Raw genomic sequence first — 27,878 nt, 5'->3', positions numbered from 1 at the left:
GGATTGAAATAAAGAATGTTATTTGCTCTAAATACTGTAGGAAGAATGTGATTTATTCATATACATGGTAAGATGTAGTTTTTATGTTAAGTTTGTTTTTATGTCTTTATAACTACTTCCGTCCAATGTTGCATCTTGTGAACGGCTATTGAATTTTTTCAGTGGTAAATTGTACTACAAAAACATTCATCCTAATCCTACAGCTTCAGGAACTGTCCGTTCAATCCTTACCTCAGGATACTCTGTGTGTGGATTTTCAATATTTCTAAGTGGACTGAAGACTCTTGTAATGAGTCTGTCTGTGTTTCTGTCCTGTTTCTGTCTGCTGTCTTTCCCGGTTGTTAATTGTTTGCTCCGCCCACTCTTTGGTTTCCATGGACATTAATTGTACTCCTTCTCTCCTTCAGGTGTGTTGTCTTTGTCTCTAATTAGTTCCGCTTTGTCGTTGGTTCCTGTCAGCTATATATACTCTGTTTGTTCACTTCCCTGGTGTTGGTCGTTGTTGTAAGTTGGTGTTAATGTTCCCATCTCCTGTGTGCTCTGTATTCTGCTCTGTTTGTTTGCCTGTTTCTTGTCTTGGTTCAGTAAAGTCTAAAAACTGCATTTGGATCCTCACTCGCCTGTGTCCAACATCACAACAACTCTGAATTGCCCATAGATGTGAACGATCGAGCAATTTGTGAGTACACGCTGACCGGTAATAGCATCAATTTCACTATATATTCCTACGTCACACCCAAGGATAAACCTCGACTCTGACCAGGATAAAACAACTCCCATAGATAAAAGAATTCATTTAAATTAATGTCCACTTTTAAACTTTGGGCTTAACAATATTTGCTGTCATCTGCACGAGCTCAATTGAAACGCTTTTGCCATTGAGACATGAAGCAACACTGTCATATCTACAGTGTGTACTTCCTCAGCCTCTTCCTCTTTAAAACAATCTTCATGTATTTATATATGATGTCCACTATTGCTTCCAGTTTCTGAAACCTTGAGTAAATTCCCTGTCCAAACAACATGTTTCAAGGTTTCATAGCAGCTATTTGTTAGAGATCATATAACACAGACACAAACCCATGACCAACAAAAGAGCAGACTGTGCAAGCATAGTAACGCAACACACACATTACTTATTTATAAGCACTCAATATCACTGCGGTCACTATACAGGAGTTCAAATGTACTCAGAAGTTCAGACTGATGTGGTTAACAACAGCATTTTTTCTTCCGTTTTTGCCAGTTGTTTTGAATGTAGATTTCTGACTTAAGAAAGAGCTTCACAAATAGGAAACAGCATATAACATCAACGTCATAACACAAGGCGTGAGATGAGACATGCTATCCCATAGGTACAGTATTGCAGTCTGCCTCAACAGGAAAAATGTGACCATAAACTGTGGCCAATACACATTTTACTGCACAATAACAATCTTATACAAAATAACAGGCTTTACTACCAGTATACTACCAATTTGAAAGAAGCACAGATTGAATGTTATGGCACCCGTTGAGTTTTTAGAGTTTTTGTTTTTAGATAAACACAGTACTGATTGGATATCAGTTGACAAGAATTAAGGAAGGAAGTTTTGACGTAATATTGCTGAAGGGCTTCCAACTGACGGAGAGTGAGGGAAGGAAGTCCAGCGACCTTCCTATTGTTCACCTTTTTACATTTGCAGTGTTTTTTTGCAATCTGTGTTTCAGCTAAGCACTCAGCTTGATTGTGACTTTGAATGTAGGATCACATTTTGGATCATTCGACACAGCACCCATAGACAGGTTCCTGAGTTTATAACAGCTATTGTTCCAGCATACAGTAGTCCTGGACAAAGAGACTCACTTTCAATGGTGAAAACATCCTTTCCCAAGAACTTTAAATTAAACAAATTAGATGACTGTAATATAATGATGGGAGACTGTTGAAATGTTGATTATAGATATTCATATTTCATACAATCATCTCAGGAAACATACATTTGAGTGTTAACATTTGTACCTACCATAGTTTCTGTGAATGGAAATATACATCAGTTTACTGAGGAATATCAGAAAATCAACAAAACATAATTTGAAATGAATGTTCAGCAATGAAATGAAGTTTAATAAATACTAATTGTTTGTAACTGTCCAAGACAAGTAGGTCACAGCTCCTTTAAATATAGACATGCCCATCATTTACCGCATATGGGAGGCATCGTTTAAAAGGGTATCTTAAAAACGACTTGGACATGTACAAGTAGCACAAAGAAGGCATTTGTTATATGGACCTCATTTCTGTTATTTTTACAGATTGCAAGCAAGACATTTGTATTCCAAATTTGTTCTTTATTCGGAACATTAATTTCAGACATTAACATCCATGCTCACTTTGGCTACTGCTGTTCTATTCTCTACTTCCCCAGTTACCATTTCTAGCCTCTCTTCATCAGCATCTCTAGGAACAGCACAGTATTTTACACCATAAAACATATCTGTTGACCTAAAATTCTGTCCCATCTGGCTGGCATATATTTACCAGTATTAAATTCGGTAATCTGTTTCACCGATAAAAAAACTGTAAAATAATTCGATATTCTATTAAGTACTCTAATAAGTCTGACACCATGAGATAGGCAAAATGGTATTTAAGCATAACCATATACCTACTTGTATTTAACACTAATTATTTTATAGCCCCTAGATTTGACCAGCCCCTGTAATAAAGGGAATATTTATACATACAGCTTGGTTTCCCACTGCTAGGTGCTTTATGTAAATAAACTCAAATTTGTGGACAAATACTGTATACAAACCAAAGCAAACATTTGTTTTGATAAATCCTACAATTTGCATTTCAATGTTCGTGTGTCCAATATACACAAAGATCCATGTGTAAGCATACAGTGGATAAGTGAAAGGGTTTTGTGAAATCACCTTTTTTCTGACTCATGTCAATGAATGTCACACCTCTCTTAGCTTGTGAGCCTTAGACAGATGAGCCATGTCTGCCATGCCCAGTTATTAGATACTTTCCCCTGAGTAGATTCCAGTGCAATTTTCCATGAGCCTTTCTAAATACCTTGGCTGTGTTACTTTTCCTTAAATAGCCACATTTGATGGGTAATAGCCACATTTTCCAATATTTACAGACTAAAAGCAATGACTGGGCCTGTTACTGTGATCTAATATCTTTTGTATATAGCAACTAAATCCTCTCAAATGACATTAAAGGGACAATACTGTGAGAATTGGCTTTTTCTGTTTTAATGTTTTTAGACGATAAGTAGGTACCGCAAAACTGAGCAAATGTGATATATAGAACTAGTTTTTACACCATGTTTCCAGTGAACACCACAGGAGACATTTATTTTTAAAAAACTTATTGGTCCATGACATACAGGGTCATACAATATCATGGCCAAAGGCTACCGTGCCATATAAAGTAACAGCTAGCGGTGCACGATTCCCTTGTCCTAGTTAGTACACTTGCATGTGATGTGCCAAGATACCCGTTAGCATGAGCGGTATGATAAAGTCAAAATTATTAATGAAAATAGGCTGGAAAAATGTATCATTCCTGCTGAATCTTCTAAACTAGTCTTCCAACTTCTCAAACTTGAAGAATAGCGTTCAAGAAATCATACCAAACAACCGGTTTAGCTCATAACTTACTGAGTTTTGAGACAGAAACAGCTTTACAAAAGACATCTGCCTTTATTCACATGCAATATGCTTCTCCTTTCATTAAGAAGCGCTAGTTATACGGGTACTAAAAGTAAGATCATAGTAAAAATCTCTTCACATGGACACAGATCCTTACCAAAAACAAGTCTATATATGCACATTAATAAATAGCATTTCTGTAGATGAGTCACCACAAGTGAATCACATGGATGATACCAGCGGCTACAATATGATGCGTCATGTTTTCTTTTTAACTAACATACATTATTTATGAGGTTTTACAGTAGATATAAGCCACACATTACTCAATAACACTGATTCACAGTGAGGTGATGTCATCAGGAACCAAGCAGAAAGCTGATTGGTTCAGGATTAAGTCCTCCCAGTGTGTCATTCAATTACAGCATTGAACGGAAACACATCTGACTCTGATGCCTTTTCCCGCTCTGGATCATTATGCTTTTAATATGAAAACAATGGCCTGTGCACCAGGGTGACACAAAAAGCACAGATAACTGCTCCCCATTTCCACTGAGATAAAACTGTATGACTGCTTCATATACAGTAAAATTCAATACTACTGCATTATAACAATGCCTCAGTCTTCCAGTTATGAATTATGTCATATTTACTGGCCAAGGTCAAAGTACATTCACAGTGCACAGTGGCAGCCATTTAAGCTGCTCAGAGATAATCGTTAAACACAGATTAGTGAGTATGGTTTTAGTTTAACAGTCGTTTAGGAACCGGCGTCCATCTTAAACCTCAGCTGGAGCAGTAATTGGGATCCCCTTGTGTGCTGTAAGGAGAGAGGTGGAGTCGTTTTAGAGGTTATATGGTGTCATGAATCAGTGTAGTGAGGATAGCTGTTCAGGCCTGGCTCAGTTTCTATGGCAACGTGTAGCCTGTCCCAAGAGGCTCGCCTCAGCACCAGTGTGTCTAGTATGAGCAGGAGGAGGAGGCTCTGAGAAGAAGCATGGCACAATAACCTACTTCCCTATCTGTGTGTTATAGTATATTTTTCATTCACTACAGAAAAAGAGTCATTTCTTTTTTAAATAGATCGTAACCCATTAATGCCAGATACACCAGCTTACAGAAAGCAACAATCTAATTACTTAAGAAATATGAAAATGTATTTAAATGCTTTTGTCATCAGTGCTACATCATTTTATGGAAAAAAAACAAGTCTATTTACAGATATTTGAAAACCACGATTGTGGACTAATGAAAGATATTCACAGAAAGCAAGCATTCAGGAAGCATACAAGAAGGAAAAGTGTATAATCTGCAAAGGATGTTATGATGTAATGATGCTTATCCTGCCCCACCACCACACCCCTTCTTCATTCCTAACGCAAATCTAAGAGGGACGAGAACTCACCAACATGGGTGATAACGCAGCCCACACGCTCCAGGAATTCCTGCACGGACATCTCTTCCTCCTCCAGCCAGCAGAGCATCTCAGGGCAGCCTCAGTCACCTCTCCTCTCCTCACCTCTCCTCTTCTCCTGCTGCAACACAGGGTTCTCCCTCTTCTCCTCTCACAACACAGCAGCAGGCAGCCACTCCCAGCCTGTCAAACACCTCTCAAGCAAAAGAAAGCTGCAGCTTATCCTAGATGTGTAAATCCTAGCATAGGTTGTAATGCAAAAACAGCAGACAGTGTGACTGGTGATGTTAATTATTCATCGTGTACATGCGATCACACGTACAGTAAACGATGTTCAAGATGTTCAAACGATGTTTGAGCGGCTCTTAGAGCCGGTGCCTTGAGTCAGATGCTGGGAAACAAATCACAGAAGAGCTACCTGCCTACAGGGAGACAGGAGGCTCCATGCAGCCTAGATAGAAAACATGGAAGGGTGGATTTACTGGATTGGATCTGAATTAATAAACCCTGAACGAGCATGTAGTGAAGAAAGATAAATAAAATAGATTTAATATATATAAAATTAAAAATTAAATGTAAAGTTTTTTATTATTATTATTATTGTTGTTGTTGTTGTTGTTTTTCACCTCCTGAGGAGACTGAGGTCATTTTTGTGTTTAGTATATTTTACATTGTCACTTTATTGTTTTCCTTATTTACAGTTTTTGTTAAATCTCCTTTGACCTCTGTTCTGTAATCTCCAGCTGCTGTAGCATGTGAAAATACCTGGTGTGGGATCAATAAAGTCTTATCCTATCTTTTATTATTATTATTATTATTATTATTATTATTATTATTATTATTATTATAAATAAAAGATAGGATAAGACTTTATTGATCCCACACCAGGTATTTTCACATGCTACATATTATGAAGGAACAGTATAAAGGATACAGACCATATACAGTATATAGATTTTTGGACTTTATCTACATAGATAGATAGATAGATAGATAGATAGATAGATATACTGTATTGATTGAAGAAATCAAAAAGATCTGCCTTTCTAATTTTTATTAACTATATGATAACAATGTGATACTTATAGTAATGAAATGTTTTCTCATATTACTGAGACCCTAATAAGTCCTGACATCACTACAATAAAGTCTTTACTTGACAAAGCTGGATCATAAACGTTTTCACACCAAATAATGGCGTGTCTCTACAGTTACGCTTATGTACAGTTATAGCTTCCTTTGTCTAAAATGAGCCTGCGTCCTAGTGCGACTCTGTGCCAGAGTTTACATGGAGCTTTGGTGGATGAGCTATTATCATCTCCATCATCCTGCTGCCCTTGGGAGCTCCACGATTGTCTTGGAAAGGCACAGTATGGGGATGCCATCTGCGTGCTGTCCATTAGCTCAGCAATGTAGCTGACAGCTATGAGGCCACTTCCATCAATAATGTCATGGACAAAAATGTCAAATATATATATATTCAAACAAATATTGGCCTCTCGTTTTTAGTGCATAATACAATTATTAGCCTAATGCTACTCTTGCTAGCGAACATGCATACAGATTACCCTAATGCTATAGACAGCCCTAGCAATTCTGAAAGCTAACTTGGCTACTTGTTTAATTCATCATTTAGCCTAATGTTAGGAAGCCTTAGGGGATTTGCATAAAGATTAGCCTGTTAGAATAGCCAATGTTTGCTTCCTTGCTAGCGAAGTTAGCAATTCACTCAGAGGTGATTTGTTGTGTTCAGATCCGGTGACTAAAGAACACTGAATTCACTGTCATGTTCATGAAACCAGGTTGAGATCACTGTTGCTTTGTGACATGGTGCATTTTCACGCTGGAATTAGTCCTTAAAAGATGGTGGCAATGAAAGGACACAAATGGTCAGCAATAATAGGCTGTGAAGTCACGCAATGATTGCAATTAACAGGGTGATTAACAATTAACAGAAAAAATTTCCCACCAGCCAGGACTGTTGGCACAAAGTGGCGTGTGTCCATGGATCATTGGCACCTAATTCTGACATTAACGTTTGTGTACTTCAGAATATATTGAGATTCATCAGACCAAGATATGTTCTTTTAGTCTGCAGATGTCCATTTTTTATTGAGCTTGTGTTGCGCACTCACCTTTATATTCATGAAAGCTTAAGGGATGAACATTTTGAGATGCATTTCTGCTTACAACAATTGTACAGAGTGGTTACCTGAGACTTTATCCTTTCTTTAAGTTCAAACCAGTCTGGCCATTCTGTTAACCTCTCTATCAACAAAGTGTTTCCTTTTGAGAGCAACCTTCAGTTGATATTTTTTATTTGTTGCGTTATTCTAAAGTCTTTTGTGCATGAAAATCATAGGATAAAATCAATTAATAGAAACACTCCAAACCAACCCATCTGGCACCAACAATCAACAAACAACACTGTTAAATTCACTGATATAACATTTTCCCCCATTTCGATCTGAACATCACCCAAAGCTACCGACCCATATCTGTGTGATTTTATGCATTGCCACACAATTAGCTGATTAGATAATTGCATGATCAATAGGTGTATACTGTAGGTGTTCCAAATAAAGTTCTCTGTAAATGTAGATCTGGATTTAAACTAAGAGCTTGGATGAAAATAAATACAATGACACAGGATCTTCATAAAACTGAACAAATTTACGGTATAACTCAGTGTATAAGTGGAATACATTGCAGTTAAATATAAACACTAAACACTGACTACCCAGACATGAGAAATGAAGCTGTGATCTCTCCCAGTGAGAGTACAGAAGCAATAACAGTACAGTAAAGAAAAACCAACAGTTCCCCCTTTGCCTAAATGACTGAGTTTGCATAAATGTGCCATTTTCAAGGAAGGGAAAAAAAATTTGTTTCAGGTTCCTGTCAACAGAGTTCTCCAATTCAGGAAGCACTACATGTATATAAACGATGTACAGTACTGATTTATGTCTGGATTTACATTCATCTCAGTGTAACACATTCATGTAAACATGTCCAGTACAGTGCATATATGAGAGGTAAATTATGCTGCACTATTCTCATTAGAACTAGAGCGTTATGAGCGTCTGATAGGATTACACTATCAGAGTGTATTCACTAGTTGTATTCACTAGTAAGCACTAATTGCCAAAACAAACATTAGCTACATGCATTAATAACCACAGAGAGACAGCAATACAACAGAAAATACACATAGAAGCATTGTGTTTCCACTATAATATTATGGGATACTGGTCGCTGTTTGAGGAATTCTTGAGTAAAATGATAAATTATTAAATATTTAAATAAAAAGTAATTAATTTACATAAGCTATTAATTTCAAAAATAAATATGATATTAATATGGAGATTATATTAATATGAATTTAAATAAAATGAATAAAATCAGCTTCAAATCAGTGGTCTAAAGTGATCTACTTCTTTTTTAGGAATATCCACCATTCAGGCTGCCGCTCTCCTACTGATCTGAAACCGCAGCTGTGAAAGGCAGTAAACTGACTGATCCCAAGTTGATGATGAGGCTCCTGAAGCAGCTCTTCTCACTGCATCAGACAGCTGCCACTGGGGAGGAAGTCGTGGACGTACGTGACCACGGCTTTGGATAGGTAGGTCATAGAGCCGTAGCTGCCACTGGGGGCGCTGTCATATAAGAAGTTGCAGATTCCTGTGGCAGGATCTGTCTCTAGGAAAAACTCATTGGCCCCACTAGATTTCTGCAAAAGAAATACACTGGTTTAAGCCAATGTTGAACTGATTAACCTGTATGTAACCAGGAATTAACCTGTACAACTCTACATTCCTGGCTTGAGGATTTAATACAAGCTGATCATGATATTATTATATTTACTGTAAGCTGTTCCTTAACTCAGGTTTTTTTAAAGTCATTTTTTAAAAATGTTTTAATTTTAGCTTTCAATTTCAATTTTTTGAACAACACTACGCACAATTATATCTGGTCAACTGAAAACAATTTATTTACATGAAAAAACTACTGTAATAGAAGCTTTTCTACACTACTCTAGTTTAAAATTGGATCTGGCTAGCTCGAAACAATAGTTATATAAATGTTATAAATAGCTTTAATGATATGTTATGTCTTCTCCTATTCATCTGTATTAAAGATATTATTTGATTTATAAAACTTACTGCATTGAAAGGATGGATCATTAATCTCTTAATCAATTAATCTTTATTAGACACAAAGCCACTACACAGAATGTAAAAGCTTTAACAGGCGATACAATACACATAAAGAGATGTTTGGGATGTAGCCAAAAAAAAAAAAATTATAATAATAATCCTAATATATAAGTTATCCTAATTGCACCTGCAGGTATCCTTCTATGTATAATAGGATAACTGCAGTGAAAATTGCTGAAAAGGGTTTTATTTTCTATATATAATCTATTCAAACTGCTCTTTACAATGACGGACTGTTCTACCATTTCATTATTTTTCCTTAATCTGTTCTATTGGATCTAATTTCTATTAAATTAATAGAAATTAGAGTCATAATGCTGAACAATGTCTAGAAATTGCATACATCAGGTACTTGAGTTTAACAATTTCTCTATTTGGTATAATCCCACTATAATCCCAATAACAATTGGTATATCAACCAAATAACTAGATTTTGGAAGGTCAGTGTATTGTAATTTCAGTGTATATGTAGTTTCAGAGGCAGCAGAAATTGAGAGTAAAGCTATAGAGGATTGCTTCTTTATTGACTCCTTTATCAAATAGAAATATGTACATCTATGTTAAAGTACGAAAAAAGAATCATTTTGGTTTATCATTTTCTGATGGAAAGTCTTTAGCAAATACAAATATTTACCAAATATTACCTCATTAACATACTGTATACATGAAAACTGACACCAAACTAAAAAAAATCTAGTCTATAAAGAGTAATTGAATAAAGATTTACATTTATATATCAAATACAGAAATATTATTAGACATCAGGGAAACAGGTATACAAACATTTGCACTGTATAGCTTTAAAATGCCTGATAGTAGAACGTTTCTACAGTGTACCTGGTCCTGCAAGAAGAGTTCGTTTGCCATCTGAACAATCCGGTCGATGTGAATAATTCCACCGATGCTGGGGATCTCCATATCAGCCACCAGAGTGAGCACCATGATGGCCTCCACCAGTAGCTGCCTGTACTCAGGCTGAGGAACGTGGTTCAGCACGGACTCCACATGCACTGCAAACTTGATCTCTCCCTCTGTCATCTACAACACATTTACACATGGACTTGCAAAGTTCATATCAATTATTAACAATATGAACAATATGGATGTTCTGTAACATATAATGAAATCAGAGTGGGTCATGAAGTGTGTTCAAGTGTTTCCTGTACCTCACTGGTAGTAGAGGAGGGCAGAACATATCCTGCGATTGAGAGCCCGTGGCATTTCTGCAGGATCTTCCATACTTTCTGGTAGAAACCCATGGGCACTCGATTAATAGCACCATCTAGACGTCGTCTCCTAAGCCACTGCCCCTGGCGCTCTTCCCACTGCAGGCGTGAGTCTCCTGTACCTGTTGGTGACATGATGCCACTGGGGGTCGAAGGACTACTACACCTCTGCATCACATGAATGTGGAAATACACAGAAACACACTCTCAAATTAGTGTTTATATGAGACAAACAAATCAACAATAAGGTCAAAGTAATGGTGACACCAGATAAAAATGTTGAAATCTATGAAATCTCCTTTCTCACGAGTAAAGTTAATTTTTCACCGGTTAAAGTTAGGTACTTTACAGACATCCTTGGCGCCTGGTGCTTCCATTACTTTGTCAACCCACAGCATAAACAATAATCTCTGTGTACATTTCATGCCACTTATAATTAAAATCAGACAAACTGTGCATATTATAAGCAGTAACAAGTAACAATCTACGATAATAAGCATGAGGCATGACAAAGATGATTACCGTGGAGCGAGGGGATGTGACATTACTGCCTGTGGAATAACTGCCAGTACAGATCTATGAGACAAAAGCAGAATGTTTGCCAATGGAATGATGACTCAATGTTGTAATGTAAAAGCTCCATCAACATTAACCTCTATCTGCAATGGACTTGACATTACACTACTTTGCATATATCAACTTATGATGTCTGAACACTGTAAATCAAATTGTCTTTTTCAAGGAAAAAAGTATATTTGTATTAGATAAGGTGGATCATTCATTCATCTTCTACGAACTACCTCAGGTCACGGGGAGCCTGTGCCTATCTCAGGCGTCATCGGGCATCAAGGCAGGATACAACCTGGACGGAGTGCCAACCCATCGCAGGGCACACACACTCTCATTCACTCACGCAATCACACACTAGGGACAATTTTCCAGAGATGCCAATCAACCTACCATGCATGTCTTTGGACCGGGGGAGGAAACCGGAGTACCCGGAGGAAACCCCCGAGGCACGGGGAGGACATGCAGACTCCACACACACAGTGGAGGCGGGAATCAAACCCCGACCCTGGAGGTGTGAGGCGAACGTGCTAACCACTAAGCCACCGTGCCCCCCAAGGTGGATCATGTTAAGTAAATACTATTCAGCATGCTCTACTGTATACCAGGGGTTCTCAAACTTTTTGAACAAAGGGACATAGCTGTAAACTATAATATTAAAAAAACTTTGATAATGGTTGTTTGTGATTTCCATAACTGTAACGGTAAAAATTCCAGACCCCTCAGCTATGCTTCACCTGCACTGGACCCCACTTTGAGAACCTCTGGTATGCAGAATACAAAGATTTCACACTTCTCCTAAGATGGTCAAGATAAAGCATACGAATGCAATTAATGATGAGGCTCGGAGGCAGCAAACTCTGTTGTCTGAATACGCATGCCCAGAATTAAACACTTTTACAAACTCAACCCACGCTGATTGGTTTGGAGTCATCCAGCTACAAATAAATAATGTCAGTGTCATATAAAATCGAAGAAGCACAACATTATTTACATGAATCATGTCTATATAATTGATCATGTGTATATAATGAGCTTTTTCAACAGACTGTCTCTAACCTGTTTGATTTCAGATTTCAGCTTTCTGATGCCTGTGCGTTCTGTTTTGGTGGCTCCTGTGTGTCCAAGCTCATGGATGGATATGGCTGGACTGGTGGCCATGGAGTCAATGGGACGCACTTAGAATAAAGAGAGAATTATTATGATAAAACACAGAGGACATTCATTTTTTACTTACAATGGAGATAAACAATCATATTTTATACAGATACAGTAATCAGACTCACCACTCCGCTCCACTCCAAACTCTTTACCACTTAAGATGTGATGAAGCAGATTTTTCATGTCTGATGGGCTGAGATTCATCAAACTTTCAGATGCCTCCTCGCCTAGTAGGAAGAGCAATCACTTATTCAGACTGTTTCATACTAAATATAGCAAACAAAAACATTTGAAACAAAACAAATTCAACTAACCAATTCATTCAAACGGCCTAACAAACATTCAATTAAAGAAGCAAACATTCAGACAATCAAACATTCTATTAAAAATCAAACATACAAGTAATCAAATATCCAGTCAAGCAAACAGAATAACATTCAGTCAATTAGCATTTAATCAAACATTCAATCAATCAAAAATGTAAACCTTCACACAAAGATTAAATCAATTAACATTCAAATATTGAATAAAACATTAATTCAATCAAAAGGAAACATTCAAACAAACATTCAGCTAAACAAACATTCAATCAAAAATTAAATCAAATACACTCAGTCAGCCAGCCAAACATTCGGCCCCGGATAAGCGGTAGAAAATGGATGGATGGATGGATGTAATCAAACAAACACACACAGCATTTTATGAAGATAGCCATTAAGAACCCAAGTGTGCCCAACAGCCCTGGATTTGAGCTCAAGTCGTTTAAGTCACTAGCAAAAAGCACTAAGCATCATTACCTGAGCACTGGAGACTACGAGCGAGCTCGGTTGCCATCACCTGCATGATCAAGCCTATCCTCAGGCGCAGCATGTCTCCGAACAGATTCGGCTGGGAGCGGACATACATAGCTAGGTACACCATGATTTCCTGTATGAAGACCAGAAAAGATTATTTACAATCTAATAACTCTTTTTTTTTTTGTTCATTTTCATTGACTTCTTTATTAACTACAAGAACGAAACAGACTCAGAAGCTAATAGTTATATCTATTTTTATGATCTTCGATACAAAGTGTCATGCCCTAAAGATTCATTTTTCTATTTTTATGGTCTCCAATAATGGAGAACAGAAACAAGAGTCAGAATATAAAGGGCTTTTTTAGAATATCCATAACTTCTTTTTTATGTCCATTATCGATTTTCCACTTTATAGAGCAAATGGATTTAAACTAAGAAAAAGAAATTTAAAACAGAGATGTTTCTGGTATCATGCAGAAAAGTAAATTAAACTATATATATTACATATTAAAGTAAAACTTTGCAAAAATTCCACTTTATTTTTTTACAGCCAAAATGTAGCTGATCAGCCAAGACATGTGCAGTGCTGGTTTCTTCATTTGTACACTAGTGCTAAGAGGCTAATTCAGCTAACATCTAATGAAAGTCTCATTTGATCTAAGTCGCAAATTATATACATTTGTGTTTTTGTCATATCTATTCTTTAGGTCTTATCTTTACCTGTGTAAGTACTGCAATGCTTATATCCTGACCGCTGGCCTCATAGATCAAATTATTCAGTTCTTCAGGTGGGAGAGGACTAAGAGAACAGATTACAGTGGCAAAATAAATGGTGAAATAAGAAAAAAGAAACATTAAGGCTAAGTATCTGTAATTATCCTTCAATGGCAAGGCAGTGTGAAGGAGTGCATACTCACACAGTGATGACTTTCTCCCTCGGCTCTGGAGGAAGACCCACGGTCAGCTGCTTCTGATGTGAGATCAGATCAGTGCAGGCCTGAGGTTGAGACAGAGGATAGTTTACCAAGTCTAGTCAGTTCTTGTTTAAAACAAGAGACTCAACTGGTCAAAATTGGTCAAAACAAAATGTCCTACCTCAGCCAAGACCTCCACCTTCTTCTTCAATATGCCCGAGATGTACCGAATAAGTCCCCACTCTTTACATGCTCCAGCCTTGACGTAAAGCTCTTCGAGTAGAGTGCGTACTGTCGCTACCCTCTGCCCCGATATATTCACCATCCACTCTGGACCTCTGAGCACCAATGCAACCAGATCACCAGAAAATCAAAAAGATTGATAATGATTAGGATGCTAGATCAATAGATCTGATTACATAAATATAAGTGAATGCCTACTTCATAGCATAAAGGATATAAAGAATATCAGCCTGGTCCTGTAATGAGGGGCATTCCTTCAGGTGATTCACAAGAGAAGCAAAGTCTGTGTTGCCTTGAGCATCACGGGGCAGGTGAAGGTCAGGAGCAGGAGCCTAGTCAAACATTGTCACACATACAATAATTAAATAGTGGAAAAAACTTTTAAACCTAAAGTACTATTCAGAGGGGAGACATTTTCCATTCGGTTTTGATCATAGAATCTTTACCAATATACTTGAACAGACAAAATATACAGTATATTCTTGGGTTTAAATCTATTGGACATGTTTAAAGAAGATGTAATATAGAGTAATATTTTTTTTGTAGATTTTGTAAGTTTGTAGATTGTTCAACTCCGAATTTTGATTTCAAGTATTTTCCGCTCGCCTTGTTTTGTTGAGGAGTGTGTTGTGGAGGGTGTGGGAGTTCCAGCAGGTTCAGAGACTTCCTGTGCTTGTTCATGATGGGAACCACAGGTAAATACATAGATGCCTCTGAAAAGCCAAAAAAAAAGGTGTCTGAAATGGCAGAGAGCATCATGGAGAGAAAGCTTGATTCCTGTATTTGAAATAAACCCTTCACAGAAGAGCATGCAGCATGCTCTGTCTTGTTATATTCACTCTGCTATTCACTTTAATTAACTGAGCATCCCACTGAGAATACTTCTCAATTACAGGATATGAAAATCCAGCCACGTGACAGAGTGAGAATATAAATCTCATATTTAAAAGTCATAATAATAATGTTAAAGGGAGATCAGTGAATAGACAATGGAGGGATTATGGCAAATTGGTAGGCATTTGGAAGGCTCACTGGGCATGTTGCGTCCCTGAACCTGAGCCATTAGAGTGAGGATGTCCCTGGTGGTGTGCTCAGCGCTGAAAACATGGTCCTGCCCCTTCTGGATGGGAGGGAGATGTGACTTTGTGGCTGTGCTCTCCAGCAGGTGGGCAAAGTACTGGTCGAGCACATCTTTGGAACCTCCTAAAAAGGAAATGCAATAATAAAAAGAGGATAATAATAATTCTTTGGAGAATTGACTGGAAAAGTATCGATGGCTTTAAAAGATACTTTGTCGTGTTTATAAATAAGAGATGTGAAACCTAATAGTCCATAATAGCACTTGCCTGTGATGAGATCTTCATATCTGCCATTTTTAATTGTTTTTTTGCATTACTACAGATTTAAATCCATTCAAGCCAAGTCTGCAGTTGCTGAACAGATACAAATAACTAACTGACATCTCAAGTCAGTATTTGAGTGAGCAACCTGATTGCAGATTTTATGACGCTCAAATAAAGATGTTTATTAACATGAACCTGCCGCGATCCCAACGGCGTGGCACAGGTCATAGTGATAAAAATTAGGGTTTCATTTGTTAAAATTATTTATTTGTTAAATAACATCATTTGGTAAAATTTTTTTTAAAGATTTTGGAGAACCAAAGAACAAATGTATGTGTTATAGGTTATAGTGGTTAAGTGCGTAATATATTAATTAAAAAAAAAAACAACAACTGTGCATTGAGTCTAAAAGTCCTGGGTAATATGAGGAACACTGTCAAGTGATAAATCGAGTCAGAGCCAGAATTAATAGATCATGCTGACATGGCTATGTATTTCTTAATCTTTTTTCTAATGGTTCCTTTGGCAGAGTGGTAGGATTCATATTTGTCTTCTGCTTTAGTTTACACCCACACTAGGCACATAATTGGAGTACTGAACCGATACTGAGACAGATACAGATACAGACAGTGGCAGTGCATTACAGTAAAATGGACGCTGAAGAGAAAGTCATTTCTCATCTTTTCTCATTATTGCTTGCTAACAAAGATGTCTTCTTTTTGGTGGGAAAGTCAGAATGATGCGAAGGAGTGCAGACAGACATTTTTGAACTGGTACATTTTTAACAAAGAAATACACAAAGAGTTATATTAAATGAACAAATACTTATCAAAGCTTCATATCCTCCAACTATTTGCAAGTTTACTAGTTTTTGTACCAGACATTAGAAATAAAATGAGAAGTAAAATACCACTGCTGGAAAAACGATGGACATTTTCTTCATCATCTTCATCTTCATCATAGTCATCCTCTTCTTCTTCAAGGTTCTCCTCTGAGTCAGCATCCATGAAAGTGAGCTTGGTGTGGAAGGAGGTAGTGAGGAATGTGGAGAGGTTTGCCATCTGAACTCTACAGACCAGAGAGACAATGTGAAGTACTGCAATAGTGTGCAAATTAAATTATTAGTGTGCAGGATTAAAAGAAGCATGTATGTCTGACTAGAGCAGTATTTTCTGACCTCACTCCGGCAAAATAGCCATCTTGGAGCTTTCTCAAAGTGGACAAGATGCAAGGATCAATGTTTTCGCCGTCATCCACTATAACAACAAAAAAACAAACAAAAATAAACCCCAGAAATCTTACGTTCTCGTTTCAGTTGGGTTTGAGTTAGAATTGAGGGTTTAACATATGCAAGTATATATGAGACCATAAACGTATTATATTTGACCATAAACGTATTTGTCTATTACCCAGCATGCTTTGTGTAATTGGAAAGGTGAGTGTGGGTCTCCCGGTCATCCTCCAACAGGAAGAGAGGTAGGCTAACTCGGTCCTCAGCATCTCCACTATCATCTGATTATCCAGAGCCAGGTAGAAATGATGTTGGTCAATAAACTGAAGAGAAGAAAAGAAATAAATTCAGTATTATTTTCTTCTTTCCTTCCACTTTCAGCTATAAGCAGGGTTAATAAGTGAAACTGACATGAATTAGGGTTGCAGTGAATGGTACTTTAATAGTTTTGGATCAAATCAGTTATTTAATAAATTATTTAATGTAATGAATCATTTGTGATATTACGAATCAATATTAAATGTCGAAATATAATTTTTTCATTTTATATTTAGAGAAAAAAATATAATTCCAGAAATACAATCAATATTCATGTCATGCCCCCGGATACGGAAGGAAGGAGACAGACCCGTATGCAGGATAGCTTCAAATGAAAGGGGTTTAATACATAAGGAAGACAAACAAACATATCCACACTACACGGGGAACTAACGTAACTAATGAATAATAATGAAGCTCACATATATACACAGACAAGTCAATCACACAATGGGAACCAGGTGTGGAGACAGGGAGGAGCAGACGAAGGTGGGACAGACACGTGACAAAAACAAACAAACAATAGCACGTGTCCAAAAGTCCGCGCTGATCCCTGACAGATCCGTGCTGATCCCTGACAATTCATAATTAAATTGTGCACTAATCTGAGTAACTTAATATCTCATGCGGTCCCAGCTGGGACGTTAAATTCCTTGTGTAAATACAAGGTAGAGAGAGCAGGAAAGTGAGAGGAAGTGTGAGAGCGAGAGAGAGAGGGAGAGACAGCGAGAGGGGGGGGGGGGGGGGAGCGAGAGAGAGAGGGGAAACAGAAAACAGTAATAACATGTTAATATTCATTATTAGTAATTCTGAATATTCATTTTTTACCTTATTGTGCCTAATTTAGAAATTCACCCTTATAATAGTTTCCGGCTGTTTTGTTAATCAATTTTATCCATCATTGAGGTGCCAGAGTGTGGAGGAAAATCAAATGTAACCTGTATAGTCAATATATTTCCTGAAAGATCCTTTGACAGCATTAGAAATGTAACATTACCTGTGGGGTAAAGGTGTAGGTACGGTTCCTGATCTCATAGAACTTGGAAGTCCCTAGAACACCAATGTGTCTATAGGGCCGCCCGGTCAAATTCAGCTTCCTGCAGCTCCCTGTGCACATAAACTTTTCTTGAGTGTAAAGTTAAGTGTGTTGTGCATAACACCTATTTACAGTCCTGAGGCCTCATATATAAATGCTGCGTATGTACAATATGGGTCCCGAAAAGTATTTTATCCCCGCCCACATTATCCATTAACATGGATTAATTGGTAAAATGACCAACAAACAAACAAATAAATGTGTTGAATCTTTACCCAGCTTGACATAGATGTGGCTCAGTATACGGGCTGGCATGATTCGGATGGGCTGGATTTCGGCGACACTCTGCACCTCAATCCCATAATCCCTCAGCAGTGCTTGGATCTCCTCCGTCTCGGCTACTACACTGACTAAAAAGAAAACATATTCTGGAGAACCCAAACATAACTGCAATTGTATACTTTTGGATTTGGGAATTAGGGTTCTAAGATTAATCACAAGTGTTTGTTTACCTTGGACAACAACATCCGGTTTGAACCCAGTGGAGAACCGTCTGTTTAGAGGATCTATCTCACCAGGAGCAAGAAAACCCTGATTGGAGTAATAAAGAAGAATGATAGTGATGCACAAAAAAAGACTGCATAGCATACAGGACAGGATAACTCGGTTTTAAGGGAATACATATTATGTATGTGAGCTGCGGTACCTCTACTAGCAGGCTGCTCAGAATGTAGAGAGACTGTCCCCATAAGTGAGGCAGCTGTCCTGTGGCTACACGGTCCACACTGTGAGGGTTCCTGTACTCATCTTCAACCTGAAACAACACAAACACTCCTTTTTTACAATGATAGAAGAAAAAAAACTATGATAATACTCATAATTCTACTTTGTATCAACGTTGGGTTTCCAATTTATCGAATACACTGACTCAGTTACATGGCATACACACACAATTTAATATGCATGCACTTATATACACAAAATACACAAAAGCCAGATTGAGTCACTCACGCTCACCTTGTCAGGAGGTACAGCGTAAAGCTCAGGCATCAGCCGGATTCCATGTTGGGCTCGGATCAAGACACCCTCCAGAGCCTCCCTGTATTCCTGCACCTAATCAGTTACATTAGTGTTAATAATAATCACATACAGCCCCCTTGTGGACACCAACAAATACTACCACAACATTAACTCGTGCCTAAGCATAATCACTGTTGCGACATAAATCTTTTCATTTTTAATAATAAGCATTAATGCTTTTACGAACTTTCTTTGCTCCAGACTTGTTTTCATAACTGTTCTTAGTGATGCTGTTTGTTAAGGTACGTTCTATAACAGGTTAATTTATACTGAAATCATGTGACCATATACAGTGAGCACATGAAAATAAATTTTTGTCACTCCAGTGGTGAAAGAACGATGTGTATACCTGTACACGATCCTCACTGAAAACACCATCCAGTATGAGATAAGTCCAAAAGACTGGCCATTCACATTCAATGTTCTCAAACAGCTTCAGTTCTGCCGGGTCGTAATGAAGGCGAGAAGGATCCTGTTTAAAAAAGTATGAACATTTTACCAACGTTTTAACCAACATTCGAATTATACACAGATACGACAACTAAAAAGACAATTGTCTGACTAATCCTTGGAAATGTTGATATTTACATGTAACTACGATATGCCACTATATGCTACTGTATGTATTGTATAAATGCTGTTTATATGCTCTGACCCTCAACTTTACCACAATTATATAATGGTTAATAATAGAAGCTTAATACATTTACTTACCTCTTTCGGGGTCTTGTAGCCATCTCGAATAAAACGACAGCATCCGTAACGTCCCTAAAATTTGTTGAATCACAGTTTAAAATGTATTACATTTAAGCTGCCATCCATCCATCCATCCATCTTTTGGGCCACTAATCCTACACTTGGGGAACACCCTTGATGGGGTACCAATTCATCGCAGGGAACAATCACACACACACATGCACACAGGCAGTGAACAATTTAGAGATTCCAATCAGCCTACAGCACATGTCTTTGGACTGGGGGAGAAAACTGGAAAATCTGGAAGAAAGCTCTGAAACAGGGAGAACAGGAAAACACACACACACACACACACACCCACACACAGGGCAGAGGCGGGACTCAAACTACCAACCCTGGATCTACAAGCCGTACATGCTACACATTAAGCCAGCGTGCTGCCCTAGATACTTAGAGCATATATACCTAATTTTTTTTTTTACACTTAGTTTGTCTAATATTAAGGACAGGTTCCACCTTTATCCAAATCTTAAAATTCAATCTAAAATTTAATTTATAAGAAGTAGAAGAAACTACATTAGAGGTGTTTAAATAGATTATATGTTTGTCCTATTTGTGGACCTGGAGGTGTTACAAGTTTCAGGTTTTGTGAGGTCTCATCTACCCAATTTTCAGATCAATACACAATGTACACTTACAAATATTGTGTTGTAATTCAGGGGGCACGGTGGCTTAGTGGTTAGCACATTCGCCTCACACCTCCAGGGTTGGGGGTTCGATTCCCGCCTCCGCCTTGTGTGTGTGGAGTTTGCATGTTCTCCCTGTGCCTCGGGGGTTTCCTCCGGGTACTCCGGTTTCCTCCCCCGGTCCAAAGACATGCATGGTAGGTTGATTGGCATCTCTGGAAAATTGTCCGTAGTGTGTGATTGCGTGAGTGAATGAGAGTGTGTGTGTGTGTGCCCTGCTATGGGTTGGCACTCCGTCCAGGGTGTATCCTGCCTTGATGCCTGATGACGCCTGAGATAGGCACAGGCTCCCCGTTACCCGAGGTAGTTCGGATAAGCGGTAGAAAGTGAGTGAGAGAGTGAGTGTTGTAATTCAGTGAACTGCAATTATTTATTCCCTGTGAGCTGAAATCCTGGCGTTACTTGTTTTGTTTTGTTATAATACATCAGTTGTATTGTATAGTTGTATAGAGATAAAACAGAGAACACAGAAGGCAGTGTACCTGCAGTTTGGAGATGATTTCACCCTTGGTGATGTTGACCAGGTCAGCGTCCTCAACTGCAAACGCAGGGAAGGAGATAACCGAGAGCAGGCCTGCATCAATTTCCTTCGACGTAGAGGCTCGTGGTAGCATGGAGCACAGGATTGACTGGAATCAGATCATTGTTTATGTATGATATAACAGTGCTAATTGGGAAAAAAATATTTTCCAGGTAAATGTTCATTTGTTGAGCACGTTCCTAACCTCAGCTCGGCTAACCTCAAAGCAACACGATTTTGCATGAATTTCAGAATGAATCCAAAAAGTTTCGTTTATTACCTGGCAATGCTCCACTTCATCTGGTAGAACATGAATCACAGATTTGGGGCCTCCATAAGCTCCAAATAGGTCAAGTTCATCAATGGCCTCCAGTGCAGCCTAAAAAACATATTACACATATAAAGAAAGAAACATATAATGAAATTAAACATTTAACATTATACATTTATTATAATATAACATTTATATCTAACATTTATTTTATTATATATGCTTAATTACCACTGTTGATACCAATGAAGGCTTTATACACCTCCACAACTAGGAAGTGGCATTAGAAACATGTTCTACTTCTACCAAATTTATTATAATGCAGATCTACTATATGGCTCTCCTGCAGAAGCTAAATATTGGGATTTTTTTTATAGTGTATCATGCTATTATTTTTTCTATATTTTTGCTGTGTGTTTTTCCTCACATAAGCATACGTCATACATGCTGATGTACTGTATATATGACGACAAGAACACAAAAGAAGGTGTGCAGTTATAGGAAAATAATTAAAGACAGGCTGCTGTGAAGAGACTCAACACAGAGCAGTGTAACTGTACCCAACCTCAATGGGATTATTTTCCAACAACAGCACAAGCCATAGTGTTTTCATCATCATATACTACAGCAATTTACCAGCACTATCTATTGTTTTAATTAAAGAACAACACAGCATACAAGACCCTGAATTTATTTATTGTTATTACTTATGGCTATAAATTGGTCTTCCCTCACCAGCCTTTTAATTCAACAAAAATGCAACATTACTCATTTTATCAAGGATCAGAAAGTTTTGGACAATTGACTGTGTCAGAGAGTTATAAATTACCTCTGTTATAAAGCACCGCCATGGGAGACTCCTACCAAAAAGGCTGAATAAATGTCTCTTTAAAGAAAACCTTACCATATCTACAATTATTCCATTTATATGACCCTACAAGTCCTTGTGTAATTATTACTAGGAATACAGTATTAAAGGAATGCATTAATACAAACTTGTGATTTAAACTACTGACCAATCAGATTTGAGAATTATTCTGTAAAAATACATAGATACATAAAATACAATACAAAAACATGATACAATATTAAAGTATATTTTCTGGGCCCATATTCGTGAAAATTCTTAGTGTTAATAGTTTCTCCTAGTGAAGAAATTCTGACGAAAATTCTTAGAAATGTGGGTGTTTCTCTTTATAATTAAAGAGAAGGTCCTATCAAAGAAGTTAATAAAAGTTAATAAAAGTTATCCACAAAACATTTTAACCCTTAAAAGAGCTCAAAAGCTTAAAGTGTTAGGAATATGAAGAAGAACTTTTAAGAGGCTTAAGAGTTTCTTTAGCAGAGGAGAAAATGGCTGAAAGGTGAAGAGGGACAAGAAATGTATTGTATACAATATTTAATAATGATAGTGAGTAAACAAGATGTTATTGATTAGATTGCATAAGGATTATATTTGTGACCAATCATATTAGAGATATATTAGATCTCCGACACAGAGCCGAAATGGCAGAAATTATGTCATTTTTAGCTATGACATTTCTATGTTGTGTCGGAGATGTTTACATTTACATTTATTACATTTATAACATACAGATGTTTGCGCATAATATAATCGATCATGAATGTAATCTCTACACGATAGAGCCTCAAATATCTTAACATAGAGACAAAGTGAAGGCTTATAATAGACCAAAATTTAAAAGCACTCCTATTTTTGTTATAGGACAACCAATCACAGTCTTCAAAAAAATGTGTCATACCTAGTAACAGGGTTAAGCCCCACCTCCTTTCTAATATAAAAGTTGTTGTATTTTCCTTGCTAAGTGTTGCTCTGAGATTGATCCTGAATCACTCTGAAGATAAGATTCCTAGCTAGAAATTTTTATGCTAAATTATGAGCTCTCTGAGATCGTTCTTAAAATCTAAGTATGACAGGTCCTTAGTATGAATTTTATTTACAGTAGGTACATGTTTATTCATTCCACTAACTTAAAGAAAGAAAGGAATGGTGGAGTACAGTATGATTAAAGCTGACAATTATAACCAATGTGCTGGAATGCACAGTCAAAGCCACAAAAATTTTTTCACACTAACGAACTGCTCATTATTGTAAAACTCCTCAAATGCCCCATCAGCAGACCTTCACTTCCTACCTTAGCCATTCCAATAGAGCTACCGTTTAATTCAGCAATCCCCTGGTTTGTCTTGTCTCCTCGCTCCCACATGCCATAATCCTACACAGAAACAATGTTGTTATCCACCTTCATCAATTGAAAAACATACATTTTTAACGGATGTGTCGAAGAGTAAGATCCACTTACAGCGACTTTATAAGCAGCCTCAATGTAAAACACCAAGTTCTGTATAAAAGCCACCTCATCCAGGTTCGATATGATACGCAGGCCTGTAACAGGGATATAATCACTAAGCATTTACTGATAGAAGAAGAAACCTGACAGAAACAACATGAGCCGCTTGATTAAAGACCAGTAATGAGCCTATAAATGTTTAACATTTCTACAAATATTTAAAAGTCAGGAATTGGGACCTTCCAACCTGTAACCTGTATATGAATCAACAGAAATGTCAAAATTATTGCAAAATAAAACACAATTTAAAAAAATGAAATGAAAAAAATTAAACTTTCTTTTAGTTTAGTGAGCAAATGTAGTCATCTAACAATTTGTATTTATTTTAATATTATAATTAATACTATATGAAAAGAAACAAATTATCTACTGATCTTCTAATTATTACGCATTTACTGGTTTATCCCAAGCCTCTAAAAATACATGGGACAGCTGGAGCAATTGTAACATACTTGTTACTTCTCTTCTCCTTTTCTGTCTGAAAGAAAAAAAAACCCAGAGTTTTCTGAGTTTTAAGAGTTTCCTCAAACTACTTCTGTTTGCAAGACTGAGAGAAAGATAAAAAAAACCTACCTGCAACAAAACTAAATTATACAGAATCTGATCATACAAAAGAACAACAAACAGTGGCTGTGATACAAACGACACGTGCTATTTTTTTCACCCATTTTAAGAGTGAACTGCGGTCGATTCAGAGTGCATAAGTACGCTATGCGTTTTATCATCATAGCATTCATTCATTTACTGTATAGGAAACAGATAACAGCATATTAAAATTGGTTACTATGACCTAAGCAAATTGTCAGTGAAATTAAACTAATACTGAAAATACTGTATATATAACGCAATGATGCAAATCTACAGTACAGGAATCTACAAAATGTTATGGAGAAAGTGTGACCACTGTTATGTCATTTGACTCGAACCAAATGGCTCTCAAACCAAAGGGTTTCCTGGACTCTGCCCAGGGCACAATTTGAGAGCTATAAAAGGAAACCATCTTCATTTTAAAATAACCCACCTTTTCTATACCTTTTGCACTGATTTTATGTGGTATCACTTAAGAGCTCTGTTACTGATAACCAGCAGACACAGCCAGTTAAAGAGCGCAGCCAAATCTGTTAACTGTCTTTTAAAATAAGAAGAAGAAAAAGAAGTACTATACTAATCATTAGACAGGACAATATGTAGGTTTGTGCTCACCAGAAGCCGTCATCTGTGCCAGCATGAGCAGATACAATGACGTGGCGTCTACCTGCAAGTGCCCCCATTTGTCGTCCCCAACCACTGTAGCATAAGTGGACGTGTCGTACTTGGCATGCAGGCAGTCTTTGGTGCTCTGTGTGTGTTTAAACTTCTCCACCTTCTCCATCTGTCATGCCCACACGACCATGTTATTTTCTCAAAGACAAGTTTAATCACATAAATCTAGTGGGTTTTCTCGACCTTACCTGTCTCATCATGCACTGCAGCAGTCCTTGCATCAGCTTGACCACAGTCTGTGGAACAAACAAACATGGTTAAAGAAGTGTTTTTTATCTTTAGAAAACAAAAGTGCAATTGCAGTTAAAGCATTGACGAGGCTTGAACGTTTCACCTAACCAGCGTAAACATCCATTAATCCATTTTCTGTAGCCCTTATCTGGACAGGGTCACCAGGAACATGGAGTTGAACAGACACACACACACACACACACACCACTGGCACACTACAGAAAATTTAACACTAGATTTAAAGATGACAGTCAGGGCATGACAGAGGAAAGAAACCTGAGGCTGGAATCATACCCAAAGCCCAAGGGAAACATAGTAACCAATAAGCAACTGTGTCCCTACCAGCCTAACCCCCTCTATATAAAACATATGGCTCCTGGGTGGCCTTTTGAGGAAAAGGAGCACAGCTGAGGGGTGCGTTAAACTTTCTAGAAAATGAAAGGCTTAAATAAAAAAAACTATACAGATCTATTGCCTGCCAATTATGTGAACTTCTAAAATGTTCTTACATGCCCTGGACCATGCAGTGAAAATTAAAGGGTGGGTGATATGACAAAATCTTACAATACTAAAAGACATTTCATGTGTTACAATGTATAATATCACAATGTACAATATTACAATGTGTGTATTGTTATTATAGTATTATTACAAAATTAGTAATCTTACTTAACACTGAAAATTAAGTAAAATATAAAGTTAAAAGATAGCCGCTAAGTACAAAATAAACTCAGCTGGTTTCAATCAGATTTTTCAATGGTTTTAAAAACATTAACAAGACCCATAATATCTCTTCTTGAAAATATTACTGGGACATTTTATCACAATATCAAAAATTCTATATCATGTTATACGGCCCAACTTTAGTAGAAATTCGTCTCGATAATAAAAGGTAATATTTTAAGATTTGTTCACCTGTTCAAGCTCATAGGCCTTGGCCTTGTCCTCATCACGGTCCGCATTCTTGCGATAAGCCATTCCCAGTCCCCACACTGCCAGAATGCTGTAAACATTGTCCCTGACCCAGGCATCCTTCTGCTGCGCACTGGCCGGGAGCAAACCTGTCACTGGATTCTACACAAGCACATACACGTGTTATTTCTGATTCACAGAAACTGAAATGAGCCAAGCAATCTAGGAATGAATAGACACAATACATAACCGACTTCCATTAGTTTGCTCAAAAATGATATTTGACTGCATACTTAACAAACAGAGAGCGATGCAGCAGCACTTAATTTTTTTGTCATGTCTAGCTCTCTCACCTCCTCAACTGTTCACTCACTCTGCTCGAGCAGATAAGGTTCCTAAGTCTTTGCATCGTATACGTAGCTGTTTTCCTTTGGTGAAATTTGAGTCCAGCGTTTGCAGTCTCCGTAATAGCTACATAGTATTTTCATTCCTATGGAATGATGACTTAGAATAGAAATTATCTTATGTTTTTAGGAGCTTAGACATCAGATATTGTTTGAATGTGTTTATTTCATGTGTAATTTCATTACAATTCCAAACAAAAGATTAAAACCACAGCTTTTAAATGGATTGCCTGGTTTCAGGGTCAGGTTTTCCTTTAAGGATCAATTTATACTGTACAAAAACAAACAAACAAAAAAAAAATAATGAGAAATAGTCTAGATACAATTATTGATAGATTGTGGAACAAAATAAATAAATAAATAATAAAATACAAAAAAAGGAATTTCTGTAGGTTCTGTAGTTTATGTCAATCTGTGAATCTTCATTTGGTTCCTCACTCGGTTCCTCACCCAAAGGTGACCTTTGTCCAGGCGCTGTTTATTTTTGGATCGGCTGATTATAATCATTTAATAATAGTGTTCTGTTGAAGGTTCGCGTTTTTATCGAGTTACAGAAAACATTTCACGCCAACTATCTATCGAACGTGCTTTATCGTAAATGATAAAGTTAATAAGACTCTTAGTATAAACAGGATTAAAGTAAACTTGCCTGATAGCACAGGATGGTCTCATGGACGAGTCTAGAGAACGCATCCAGTCGGACTCCTGAATTGCTCCTGCTTCGCATCTTGATTTATTTCCGATCATTCGAGCAATAAACCAAATCATACAAATCTCCTGTTGTTCGTCTTTTGGAGATCGGAGCAAATATGCTTAAGTTGACCTGTTACTTCATTGTTAGTAATCATATAACAATATAAATAAGGACAGCAAGCCAAACAAGTATCACCTCCCCTAAAGAAGATACTGTCATCTTTCTTAAAGACTCTCAAAGCAAAGCTGACGATCAGTTCAGTCGTCAATACATCGTCTTTTTCTTGACACTCGCCCATGTACATGTGCAATAGGCCAAATAACTGTTTTGACAGGGACTCTTACTGTGAAGTATACAAAAAAAAACAGGAAGCATCTATTTGGTTGTTGATGATGTAAAAATGTAAAACCTCATATATAAATATGAAAACGCGTTATAATTGTATACGTCTGCGTTATCACATTAGACCTCATTTGGGGAAAAAATATATATATTTTTTAAATCATATATGGTTTGAATGTAGGAATGTTCAAAATAAACGTCCTTCTGCGTACGCCTGACAAGTTCACTTCCG

At 37.3% G+C, this 27,878-nt stretch overlaps 2 protein-coding genes across 6 annotated transcripts in view; both read right to left on the bottom strand.

Annotated features, from left to right (window-relative positions):
• Positions 1 to 5,409, bottom strand: part of mcf2l2 (MCF.2 cell line derived transforming sequence-like 2) — a 68,839-nt gene extending 63,430 nt beyond the window's left edge. For 2 of the 5 annotated variants that reach the window (XM_060881305.1, XM_060881312.1), the window contains exon 1: positions 5,054 to 5,409. In XM_060881305.1, the coding sequence (XP_060737288.1) occupies positions 5,054 to 5,132 (79 nt within the window). In that variant the 5' untranslated portion in view covers positions 5,133 to 5,409. The remainder of the gene's footprint in view (positions 1 to 5,053) is intronic. The other 3 variants (XM_060881321.1, XM_060881327.1, XM_060881336.1) reach the window with 3 other exon arrangements.
• Positions 5,410 to 7,714: 2,305 nt separating this feature from the next.
• Positions 7,715 to 27,645, bottom strand: phka2 (phosphorylase kinase, alpha 2 (liver)). Its single transcript, XM_060881294.1, has 31 exons — positions 27,260 to 27,645; positions 26,210 to 26,368; positions 25,252 to 25,299; positions 25,004 to 25,172; positions 23,753 to 23,835; positions 23,585 to 23,665; positions 21,438 to 21,536; positions 21,120 to 21,266; positions 19,910 to 19,963; positions 19,545 to 19,667; positions 19,133 to 19,228; positions 18,822 to 18,929; positions 18,628 to 18,706; positions 18,391 to 18,525; positions 18,077 to 18,186; positions 16,940 to 17,084; positions 16,708 to 16,786; positions 16,441 to 16,598; positions 15,220 to 15,390; positions 14,794 to 14,900; positions 14,386 to 14,519; positions 14,126 to 14,282; positions 13,948 to 14,027; positions 13,751 to 13,829; positions 13,031 to 13,160; positions 12,359 to 12,460; positions 12,132 to 12,250; positions 11,028 to 11,081; positions 10,446 to 10,673; positions 10,117 to 10,317; positions 7,715 to 8,792 (listed from the first exon to the last, which is right to left on the bottom strand). The coding sequence occupies exons 1-31, from the start codon at positions 27,335 to 27,337 to the stop codon at positions 8,619 to 8,621; spliced, it is 3,687 nt and encodes a 1,228-aa protein (XP_060737277.1). The 5' UTR covers positions 27,338 to 27,645; the 3' UTR covers positions 7,715 to 8,618.
• Positions 27,646 to 27,878: the final 233 nt, after the last annotated feature.

Source organism: Tachysurus vachellii, chromosome 1, assembly GCF_030014155.1.
Source record: "Tachysurus vachellii isolate PV-2020 chromosome 1, HZAU_Pvac_v1, whole genome shotgun sequence".
NCBI lineage: Eukaryota > Metazoa > Chordata > Actinopteri > Siluriformes > Bagridae > Tachysurus > Tachysurus vachellii.
The sequence above is the reverse complement of the archived record's forward strand: the minus strand, read 5'-3'. Positions and strand labels throughout refer to the sequence as shown.

Bases quoted from the DNA above. Each gene is read 5' to 3' on its own strand.
- phka2 (XM_060881294.1), bottom strand. From the start codon at position 27,337: ATGCGAAGCAGGAGCAATTCAGGAGTCCGACTGGATGCGTTCTCTAGA. The intron at 19,964-21,119 runs GTACACTGCCTT...AACAAATTTTAG, and splicing joins AAATCATCTCCAAACTGCAG to GGACGTTACGGATGCTGTCG. The intron at 13,830-13,947 runs GTGAGTATGCAC...CTGTTCTCTTAG, and splicing joins AGGGAGAAAGTCATCACTGT to TCCTCTCCCACCTGAAGAAC.